The sequence below is a fragment of the Amblyomma americanum genome, chromosome 11 (assembly GCF_052857255.1).
Source record: "Amblyomma americanum isolate KBUSLIRL-KWMA chromosome 11, ASM5285725v1, whole genome shotgun sequence".
Classification (NCBI taxonomy): Eukaryota; Metazoa; Arthropoda; class Arachnida; order Ixodida; family Ixodidae; genus Amblyomma; species Amblyomma americanum.
Genome location: NC_135507.1, coordinates 104,590,138 through 104,601,023, shown reverse-complemented (window position 1 = coordinate 104,601,023; position 10,886 = coordinate 104,590,138). Strand labels below are relative to the sequence as shown.

The following is a 10,886-nucleotide window of genomic DNA, read 5'->3' as shown; positions in this document are numbered from 1 at the left end:
TAACGGCGAGGGCGGACACTGTGCTAGAGCCCTCTTATTGTTGTGTATCAGACGGACGCCAGGCTGGAACTGAACAAACGTTTATTGAGACAGTGCCTTTTTATAGGCCGATGAACATGTGATCTGCCGACGACTGCTTGCGTGGCTGATAAGCGATACATGAAAATGCAGTTTAAAACATGCGCTATCAGTATACCACACTCCTTTCTCCTAAGATTTGCACAATCCAAAACGGACTAGCTAGCCATTAATGCCATAACGCAGGACAGGCCGTCGAACACGCGTTGATCTTCGCGGCTCGACCGGTACTTGGGTGGCTTGGCCTGGACTCGCCCCAGGGGTTGCTTCTGGGCTAGCAGACAGCGGCTGTGGCTGCCTGGCTGTAGGAGGAAGCCTGACGTGGTAGTCCTCACTTGTGACTGGGTCAACTACGAGCCGCGTCCAGGCGCTCCTCAACTGGTTGCGGTGCCTGTGATGACGCTCGCCGTTGTTTAGCTGTACCACGTACGACACCGGACCTCTGACTGCCACAACACTGGCAGCCTTCCACCTTGGACCTGGGCAAAAGCTTTTAGCGTAGACCGCGTCACCGACACGAAACCTCTTAGTCTCCGGTCGTTGTAACTCAGGCGCGTGTTGCCGGTCCGGATGGAGTCTGTCTAACGCTGACCTCAGTCTTCGTCCGAACATTAACTCTGCTGGCGATTTTCCCGTGACCGAATGTGGCGTCGTGTGTTGCTTAAACAGAAACCGGGAAATCTTGTACTGTGTCGAACCTTCCTGCTGCTTCTTCAATGCTTCTTTAACTTCTCTTACCATCCTCTCCGCCCTACCATTGCTGGCTGGATGATAAGGTGCAGTGAAAATTGCACGCACGCCATTACACTTCAAAAACATTTGCAACTCTGCTAGTGAAAGCTGTGCCGTTATCTGAAACGATAACGTCCGGTACACCATGTGTCGCAAACATCTTCCTTAAGCTGTTGACGACAGCCGTAGCTTTCATGGATGGCATGATTTCGACTTCAGCCCAATTGCTGTACGCGTCTACCACGACTAAGAAAACGTCTCCTTTGACTGGGCCAGCGAAATCAATGTGCAGTCGACTCCAAGGCTGATCTGGCTTGATCCAAAAATGCACTGGAGCCTTGGCATCACTTTGCCGGTTATTCTGGCACGGATGACAGTGCCGAACAAACTCCTCAATTTCGTGGTCCATCTTCGGCCACCACATGAGCCCTCTAGCTGATGCTTTCATGTCACTCATCCCTGGATGATTTGCATGCAGGAGTTGCAGCACATTCTCTCTTGCTGCGGTTGGAATTATGACGCGATTCCCCCACAGTATGCAATCACGATGCAATGACAACTCCGACCGTCTCACCTCATAAGGCGCAAACTTGCTGTCCACTTGTGTTGACGGCCAGCCACTGAGTAGCCTTTCCTTTACCCGGGATAGAACCGAGTCCTTTTTGATCAGCGCAGCAATGTCCGCCGCTTGCAGCGGTGCGCAGTCGACCGCTTCCAACAAGAGCACGTCCCCAGGCGGTCTTGGCTCGTCCTCGTCTCCCGGGGCTGGTAGACGACTGAGTGCATCGGCGTTGGAGTTGTCTTGGCCTCGTCTGTACTCAAGGTGGTAGTTATACGCAGACAACAGTAAAATCCAACGCAGCATTCTGGGCGACACAACTTCGGGCACTCGCTTGTCCGTGTTAAACAGGCCGAGTAACGGCTTGTGGTCTGTTATCACTGTAAATTCTCGCCCAGCTAGGTACTGGTGGAACTTTTTTACGCCAAAGACCACAGCCAAACCCTCTCTATCAATCTGAGCATAGTTGCGTTCACTGACGCCAAGAGTGCGAGAAGCATAAGCTATGGGCTGCTCCTTCCCGTCATCCGCACGATGGGCTAGCACTGCCCCCACCCCCACAGGCGATGCGTCGCAGCACAAAATTAAAGGACGCTTGCAATCGTAGGGCACAAGTACGGCGTCTGAGCTGAGTAAATTTTTCAGTCTCTCAAAAGCCCGCTGATGCTCACCTGTCCACTTCCATTCGTGGTCACGGTCTAGCAGTCGATAAAGCGGTTCGGCCGCTTCCGTCCTGCCCTTGAGGAAACTGCTGTAGAAATTCAGCAATCCCAAAAAGGCTTGCAGCTCCTTTTTGCTTGCGGGCGCAGGCGCTTGCTGGATGGCGTCCGTCTTGCTTCGGCTGGGATGTACTCCTGAGTCATCAATCCTGTGTCCCAAGAATTCGATGCTCGTCTGGTTAAATTCACACTTGTCCTTGTTTACTCGTAGCTGTGCCTTCTGCAGACGCGATAGCACAGTCTCTAATCTCTCGGCGTGCTCTTCGGCGTTACATCCAGAAATTAATATGTCATCCAGATAAGCTTTCACTCCGGGAACGCCCGCTAACAGCGTGTCGATGACTCGTTGAAAAACCCAAGGTGCGACCGAAATGCCAAACGGCAGCCGCTTAACCTTGTACAGTCCCTTTATCGTGTTAACTGTGAGCACCTCAGCCGTCTCGTCGTCTAGCGTAAGCTGCTGATAAGCTTGGGCTAGATCCAACTTGGTAAAAAACTTGCTTGAACTTAGAGCTGTGAGCATTTCCGCTGTAGTGGGCAAGGGGTATCCACTGCTCTTAATAGCTTTGTTTACGGTACTGCGATAGTCGCCGCAAAGACGTAAAGTTCCATCTTTTTTTCTTACCACTACCAGTGGTGTTGCCCAGTTGGAGTAGCTGACGGGCTCCCATACACCTTGTTGCACCAAGCGGTCCACTTCGTTGGCCACGTCGTCCTTGAGGGCCAATGGAACTGGTCGACTTTTGAGGAACACCGGTTGGGCGTCATCTTTCAGTTCGATGTGAACTGGCGGTCCGTTGAAGCCAGGAAGGTCTCTGCGAAACACCTCGGGAAATCGCGAAGGCGCGTCCTCCACGTTTACTTGCTGTATACCCCGCAAGCCAATACCTAACAGGTTAAACCAGTTTCTCCCAATCAGGCTGTTGCCTTGCTTCTGTACTACGAGCAAAGGTAGCTTTGCCTTCCTGCCTTTGAATTCCACCAAGACACTTGCTTGACCCAGCACGGGTAACGCCTCCTTTGACCAGGTTACGATAGTTGTTCCAGAATCTTGCAGTGGTATTTTACCGTGATTCCTTTCAACAACCCTGAACGTATCTTCACTCACAATTGAGCACGATGCGCCAGAATCAACCTCCATCGGAACTTCTTGCCCTTCAATCGTTACTTGAACCATGAACTTCTGTTCTTGCTCATTCACTTCGCACAGGGAAAACAACGCACTCATTTCGTACACGCCCTTGCTCTTATCTCCTTTCTTCTTTTGCTCATACGCTGTCTTCCGAGCAGTTCTACTGTCGTCTTTCGACCGACAAGCCTTAGCTATATGTCCAACCCTTTTGCAGTTGAAGCATGTCGCCTTTCTAAAACGGCACAAATGTGGAGCGTGCTTACCGTTGCACCGGTAACAGCTGGACCCCTCCGCTGGGGTGTCTTGCTTCGCACGGGTTGCTTGTACCATTTCCTGGCAGTCCGTCTCGTATCGACCGTGTTTGCGTATGTCTCGCTGTTGCTTAGCGGTTGCTTCTGCAGTTGTGGCCAAGTCATACGCAACCTTAAACGTAAGGCTGTGTTCTGCGAGAAGTCGCTGTTGAACCCCTTCGTTCCGGAGTCCGCATACGAAACGATCCCGCATCATGACGTCCAACGGGAGTTGGGCGCTGCCAAAACCGCAGTCTTCGGCTAGCTTCCGAAGCGCCGTGACGTAGTCCGCAACCGATTCCTCGGCAGCCTGGTTTCGCCTGTAGAACAAAAACCTTGCATACAGCTCCGAAGGCTTTGGATGCAGGTGCTTGCGAACGGCAGTCTTGATTTCTTCGTAGGTTGCTGCTGTCGGTCTTTCTGGCTTCACCAAAGTTACGATGAGCCCGTACACTTCTTCGCCGCAGCTGCTCAACAGGACTGCTCTTTTCTGCTCTTCTTTCGTTATCTGGTTCGCTTCGCAGAACATTTCCAGGCGCTCGACGTATTCGTCCCATGACGCGTTCGTGCCGAGACGATACTCGCCGATCCTGCCGACGGCCATCGCCGTCGCTGCCTCGTCGCCAACTGTTGTGTATCAGCCGGACGCCAGGCTGGAACTGAACAAACGTTTATTGAGACAGTGCCTTTTTATAGGCCGATGAACATGTGATCTGCCGACGACTGCTTGCGTGGCTGATAAGCGATACATGAAAATGCAGTTTAAAACATGCGCTATCAGTATACCACACTTATGCTACCTATGGCATCAAGACTGCCAGAACCGAGACCCTCGTTAAGCTATTAGCAGACAAGTTAAGGGAAATGAGGGGCTCGTTTGACAAATACATGAAGGAAGCCAACAGTCACCGAAACCAAGGTGCATTGGGGAATGTTTTTTTTTTAATTTATAGTGCGGATTAGTGGGAGAAAAATACTTCAATTAAGCTTTGATTTAAAGAAAACTACTTTAAAGCAGCAGAGAAAACAACAAGCCGCCGGTGGGATCTGAACCCACGACCTCCGAATATCGCGTCCGGTGCTCTTACCAACTGAGCTACGGCGACGGCTGTCCAATCTGCTGCTCTCGTGGGTATTTATGTTTATTGCGTGTAAGCGAACCTTGAGAGTGTTCACCAGCGCCACCCTCGTCCATAGCGGCGGACGTAGCACGTCAGATCCCACCGGCGGCATGGTTGTTTTTTCTGCTGCTTTATAAGTAGTTTTATTTAAATCAAAGCTTAATTGAAGTATTTTTCTCCCACTAATCCGCACTATAAATTAAAAAAAAAACATTCCCCAATGCACCTTGGTTTCGGTGACTGTTGGCTTCCTTCATGTATTTGTCAAACGAGCCCCTCATTTCCCTTAACTTGTCTGCTAATAGCTTAACGAGGGTCTCGGTTCTGGCAGTCTTGATGCCATAGGTAGCATAAGAGGGCTCTAGCACAGTGTCCGCCCTCGCCATTAGATGACGTTCCATGTCTTACTCGCGGTAATACAGGACGTACTACGTCCGCCGCTATGGACGAGGGTGGCGCTGGTGAACACTCTCAAGGTTCGCTTACACGCAATGAACATAAATACCCACGAGAGCAGCAGATTGGACAGCCGTCGCCGTAGCTCAGTTGGTAAGAGCACCGGACGCGATATGCGGAGGTCGTGGGTTCAGATCCCACCGGCGGCATGGTTGTTTTTTCTGCTGCTTTACAAGTAGTTTTCTTTAAATCAAAGCTTAACTGAAGTATTTTTCTCCCACTAATACGCACTATAAATAAAAGAAAACATTCCCCAATGCACCTTGGTTTCGGTGACTGTTGGCTTCCTTCGTGTATTTGTCAAACGAGCCCCTCATTTCCCTTAACTTGTCTGCTATATATATATATATATATATATATATATATATATATATATATATATATATATATATTAAGGAGCCGAAATTAAATTTTAAAGGAAAAAGGTGTGAAGAAGACGACGCGAATTAACCGAAGAATAAAGAGGAAGAAGAAGCATTCGATGAGGTGGAGGGAAGATGATTGGTGGAGAAGCATTCGGTGAGGTGGAGAGAGATGATTGGTGGAGAAGAAGACGACGACAAGGCATACGTGGACTAACACCGAGGCTATAAAAGGGCGAGTGAGAGCGAGGCACTGGGGGGAACAGCAGAGAAGCGGAGGCTCCGGCAGGTCAGGGACACATCGGCTGGAAGAGAGCGACGTCGGCTACTGCTCCGGTGAGTTCGCGTTCTACGACATCGCATCGTGGACAGCCTGCCGTGCCTGAGCCCGTTCCGGGGAGTCAACAGAGGACGCTACCACCTGCTACGACCAGGGGTGTCTCCAGTGCTGTTGCCACCCATCCGGGTGGTGCCCCAACGACAACAACACCGGCATCACCTCCACGGGCACTTGGACCGGGAGCTTGTACGACACAGCCAGCGACGCCGCCAGCGACGTCAGCCCGAGCACGTCGAACGCCGCCAGCAACGCCAGCCCAAGCACGCCGAACGCCGCCTCGACGTCGGCTACCGGAGCCATACAACGCCGCAGCCGCACCGAACCAACCGTGAGCACGAACGCCGACCACGGATAGTAGAACGCTAGTAGTAGACGCTGGTAGCAGTGTGCCCGGGTCGTCTGTATTTATAGCCTTTGTGTGCTGTGTTAGTTTTGTTAGTTTTGTGTTCTAGTGAGTGTGTCACGTATGGTGTATTAAATGCGCGTTTGTGTGGGTACACCTGTCGCCTAGTCCATTCTTTCGGTCCGAGTGTTCTCCGGAGATATCCGTGACATATATATATATATATATATATATATATATATATATATATATATATATATATATATATATATATATCTTCCTCATCCAATGTGCCAAGTATGTCCCACAGATACTCTTGAATAACGTTGTCGTGGGCTCCCTTAATATCCAGAAATGCTAGCCATAGGGGCCTGTGTTCCTTTTCAGCAATCTCTATACACTGCGTCAATGAAAACAGATTGTCCTCCAGCCTCCTTTGTTTCCGGAACCCCTTTTTGTAGCTCCCCTAGCACCCCCTCGTTCTCCACCCAAGCCTGCAATCTGTCCTTTATAATCTGCATCACCACCCTGTACACCACAGATGTCACTGTTATGGGACGGTAGTTACGTCAGCTTCGTTCCCCTTTTCCTTATATATCATGTTCATTCTACTTAATCGCCATTCATTGGGGACTTTTTCATCCACTATCATTTTATTCAGTACCTGTATTTATGTTTGCTTGGATTTTGGTCCTAGCTTCTTTATTAACATAATCGGAATACCATCTGGTCCTGTTGACGTGCCACTAAGAACCTTCTTATCTGCCCTTTTCCACTCGCTTTGCTCAAGTGAAGCTATTGCAGTAACCGGTCTATCCTCCTTCGATAAATTATGTGCAACATTTCTTTCTTTAATTTTTTCTGTCATTCTTGCTCATATGTGTTTTATCGCTTCATCCTCTTCTAGTCGAATACCCTGATCTGTAACAATAAATCTGTGTTCTAGCCTAGTCTTATTACTCATTGCATTTAGATGCTTCCAGAATTTTTGAGCTGCTTTTCTATCATTTTTATTTACTTTTGACATCTATTGGGCACCCTTTCTTCTAATTTTCTCATTAATCAAATAGGATGCTTCCCTTCTACACTTTATGCAGGTATCCCATTTTCTGTCTACTTCATCTTCTGGTTCCGCAATCTTCTTAGAATATCTGTGTTCCCTGGACGTTTCCTGACGTTTCTCTATCGCCCTCTTGACCTCCTCATCCCACCAACTCTTGGGTTTGCGTCTTTTCCCTTTTAGCTTTACTCACACCTTAGCTAGCTCTAGCTCCAGTAGTCGAGTTAATTAGGTATAAGTCCATTCTGTTTCACTATCCTCAGAAGTTACTTTCTCAATTTGTTTGGCTGCTGCTTCCAATTGCTTTTCTGATTGGATTGGATTGTAAAACTTTATTTGTTGCCTTCCCACCTAGACCGCGACCAGGAGTCCTTGGACCCTAGCGGCGGTTTCGGCCAGACGGACGGTCCTCAGTTGAATCTCCGGATCGGAGCTGAGTAATAAGGTCTCCCATTGTTTTAAATACTTTATGCTTCCCTCAGAGGGAGCCTGTGGGCATTCCCACAGAATGTGATTAAGATCAGCCCTGGCTTTACATAGCTTACACTGGCTGGAGTACAGACCCGGGTAGTAGAGGCTGCGCGACACCGGGCTTGGAAACGAGTTGGTTTGCAGGCGACGCCAAGTGTAGGCCTGGCTCTTGTTTAAGGATATATCAGCCGGAGGATATTTAACCCGCCCTAGTCTGTAGTGTTGTGTGATCGCTCTGTGAAACACTAAGCGGTCCCGCCCCATGAAGCCTTCGGCTAGCCCACCAGCTCGGAAAGTTAGTCCTCGAGCTACTTCGTGGGCCGCCTCGTTCCCAGCGAGGGAGGAGTGCGCAGGTGCCCAGGTTATTTCAATTTTCCTACTATCTCTGCACGTCTGCAGGATTCTGTTCGCCTCGGGAGAAATTCTGCCTCTGGCAAAGTTCATCACCGCAACCTTAGAGTCGCTGACTATAATTTTGGCTGAAGTACTTTCAATTGCAAGTGCTATGGCAGATTCTTCTCCAACCTGTGAGCAATCCGTTGAAACTGCCACTGGCTAGCAATCTAGTTTCAGCGCTCGCTACAACTAGGGCCATGCGGCCGTTGCCATAGTCTGCAGCATCAACGTAGAGCACGTCCTTCGAGTTCTTGAAACGCTTTTCAAGAGCCTCGGCCCGTTTCTCTCTGCGTTCCTTGTGATGGAATGGCTGCATGTTTTTAGGTAGTAGTGGGATTATGAGTCGGTTCCGCACGCTTCGCGGCAGGTCGACTTTGATGTCTTCCTGCCCTTCATAGTTAATGCCTAGCCTAGCTAAGATTTTTCTGCCCGCAGGGCTTCCCGCAAGTCTCTCATACTGAGAGATCCACACTGCTTCAATAATCTCCACAAGAGTGTTGTGGAGCCCTAGAGCTAAAAGCTTTTCATTTGCAGTGCGGATGGGAAGCCCCAGCGCCTGTTTTATACTTTTATGTATGATGCCCTCAATCTTCTTCTTCTCGAAGGACCTAAAGCTGAGGCAGGGAGCAACATAAGCTATGCTACTTATAACAAAGGCCTGGACTAGCCTAACTGGATTCGCTTCCCTCATCCCGGGCCGCCTGTTGGCAATCCTGCGGATGAGCCTATTCGTCTGCTGTGCGCAGCCGTCTAGTTTCCTTATTGTTTCGCCATTAAAGCTGTTGGCCTGAATCAGAAGTCCCAGAACTCTAATTTTGTCCCCTTTTGGAATGGGGATCCCCCCAGCTGTGAGGGAGATTTGCGGTTCCTCCTTACTGGCCCTGCCTTTCGGCTGGTATAGAAGCAGTTCCGATTTTTTCGGTGAACATTTAAGTCCCCTAGGTCCGACGTAACCTTCAACTTCCTGGAGAGCCCTTTGGAGGGCGTCCTCTATTTGGGCATCGCTGCCCCTAGCTATCCACAACGTTTTGTCATCAGCGTATATGCTGTGGTTTAGTCCTTCAATAACCTCCAGTCTTTCAGGGAGTTTCATCATGCCCACATTGGAAAGAAAGGGCGAGAGCACAGAGCCCTGTGGGGTCCCTTTGCTACCTAATTTAATGTCATTCGATTTGCATTCTCCAATCTGGATTCGTGCTTCTCGGTCTGACAAAAAGTCTCTAATGTAATTGTAGGTTCGTTCGCCTACTCCCAAGTCCTGAAGGTTCTCCAGAATGGTTTTATGTGTGACGTTATCAAAAGCCTTCTCTAGGTCAAGCCCTAGGATTGCCTTTGCGTCCCCGGTTTCCGCATCGATGATTTGGTGTTTTTGTTGCAGCATCACGCCATGGGTGGAGAGCCTGGGCCTAAAGCCCACCATCGAATGCGGATAGAGGTCATTGTCCTCCTTGTAGTTATTGAGCCGCGTTTGAATAACGTGCTCCAAAAGCTTGCCTGCACAAGAGGTTAGAGAGATAGGTCTTAAGTTCTCTGTCTGGAGTTTCTTGCCTGGTTTTGGGATCATCACCACCTTAGCGGTTTTCCACTGATTTGGTAGTTTACCCTCTTCCCAGAACTTCTGCATAAAGTTAGTTAATGCAGTTGTAGAGTTATCGTCTAGATTGGGAAGCATTTTATTGCTAATGCCATCCGGGCCTGAAGCTGACTTGGTTTTGAGCCTGGCAATCTCCACCCGGACCTCCACTTCGCTGATGGTTTCGTCTAGGCTGGAGTTGCCTACGCCTTCATAGTTAGGTAGGTGTTCCTTGCTAGTGTCCCCTATGTATCTCCCCTGTATTTCCTTCATTAGATCTACCTTAGTACAAGTGAAGAATTTTTTGAAGGTTCTGTCGCTGCGCTGTTTTGCAGCCATGTGGATCCAGCAGGTAGCGGAGTAGATTCCATGTCCTAGCTAGGTCTATATTTCCGTCCATCCTATCGCAGGTGGACTCCCAGTTCTGCCTTGTTAGTTTTAGCGCGTAATCTTCGATATTTTTATTGAGCCTAGCGATCCGTCTCCTGAGATTGCGGTTCCACCTTTGCCTCCTGAGCCGTTTTTCCATGCTGAGCTTAGCTTCCCACATATGGAGGAGGTGGCTGTCCGCTATTTCCAGTGCAGAGTCCTCCGTTATCTCCTTGGTTGCGTTCTTGACGTCCTGGCGTAGTTTCTTAGCCCATTCATCAATATCCATTATCTCGCTCACTTCCGTCTCGCTTCTTATTTCGCGAAAGGCATCCCATTCAACAATTAGCTGGTTTCTGCCTTTTCTCCTGGCAGGGCCTGTGCTCACCACAGTTTCGAGAATAAAGTGATCGCTGCCTAGGTTTTCCTGGGTATTAACCCAGGTTGCATCTCCCACGTTTTTGATGAAGGTGAGGTCGGGTGAGGTGTCTATGCTGACACTATTCCCCGTTCTAGTGGGGGTTTGGGTGTCGGTCATTAAGGTGAGCCCCTCTTGCTGTGCATCCAGTCAGAGTTACCTTCCCTTAACTCCTTCTTTTGTGTACCCCCAGGCAGCGTGTTGGGCATTAAAGTCTCTCACGACTACCAAAGCTTGCCTTTTGGCAATACGCAGAATTTTTTGGAGAAGAGGTCCAAATCGGGCCTTCCCCTGTTTCGGGCTGCTATAGATATTGAGAACAAAGAGGCTGCATTCTTTTTTGCTGGAATAAGTTCAACAAGGACGGGGTCTACGTTGATAACATCCGTGTCATGCTTAACGACTGCTAAGTTTCTCTTGACCAGGGTGGTTACCCCGGATCTTCCATCATCTGTACTAAATGATAG

At 49.3% G+C, this 10,886-nt stretch overlaps 1 protein-coding gene across 1 annotated transcript; it reads right to left on the bottom strand.

The window, feature by feature from the left end:
* Positions 1-236: 236 nt before the first annotated feature.
* On the bottom strand, positions 237-4,145 carry LOC144109838 (uncharacterized). The gene is made up of 2 exons (XM_077642619.1): positions 2,714-4,145; positions 237-380 (listed from the first exon to the last, which is right to left on the bottom strand). Exons 1-2 carry the CDS (start codon positions 4,112-4,114, stop codon positions 237-239), a joined length of 1,545 nt encoding a protein of 514 aa, XP_077498745.1. The 5' UTR covers positions 4,115-4,145.
* Between the last annotated feature and the right edge of the window lie 6,741 nt (positions 4,146-10,886).

What these genes read in the sequence shown, in the direction of transcription:
- LOC144109838 (XM_077642619.1), bottom strand. Translation starts at nt 4,114, where the DNA reads ATGGCCGTCGGCAGGATCGGCGAGTATCGTCTCGGCACGAACGCGTCA. An exon ending in GGGCAACACCACTGGTAGTG is followed by an intron (nt 381 to 2,713) that starts GTAAGAAAAAAA and finishes TTCCTCCTACAG; the next exon opens with CCAGGCAGCCACAGCCGCTG.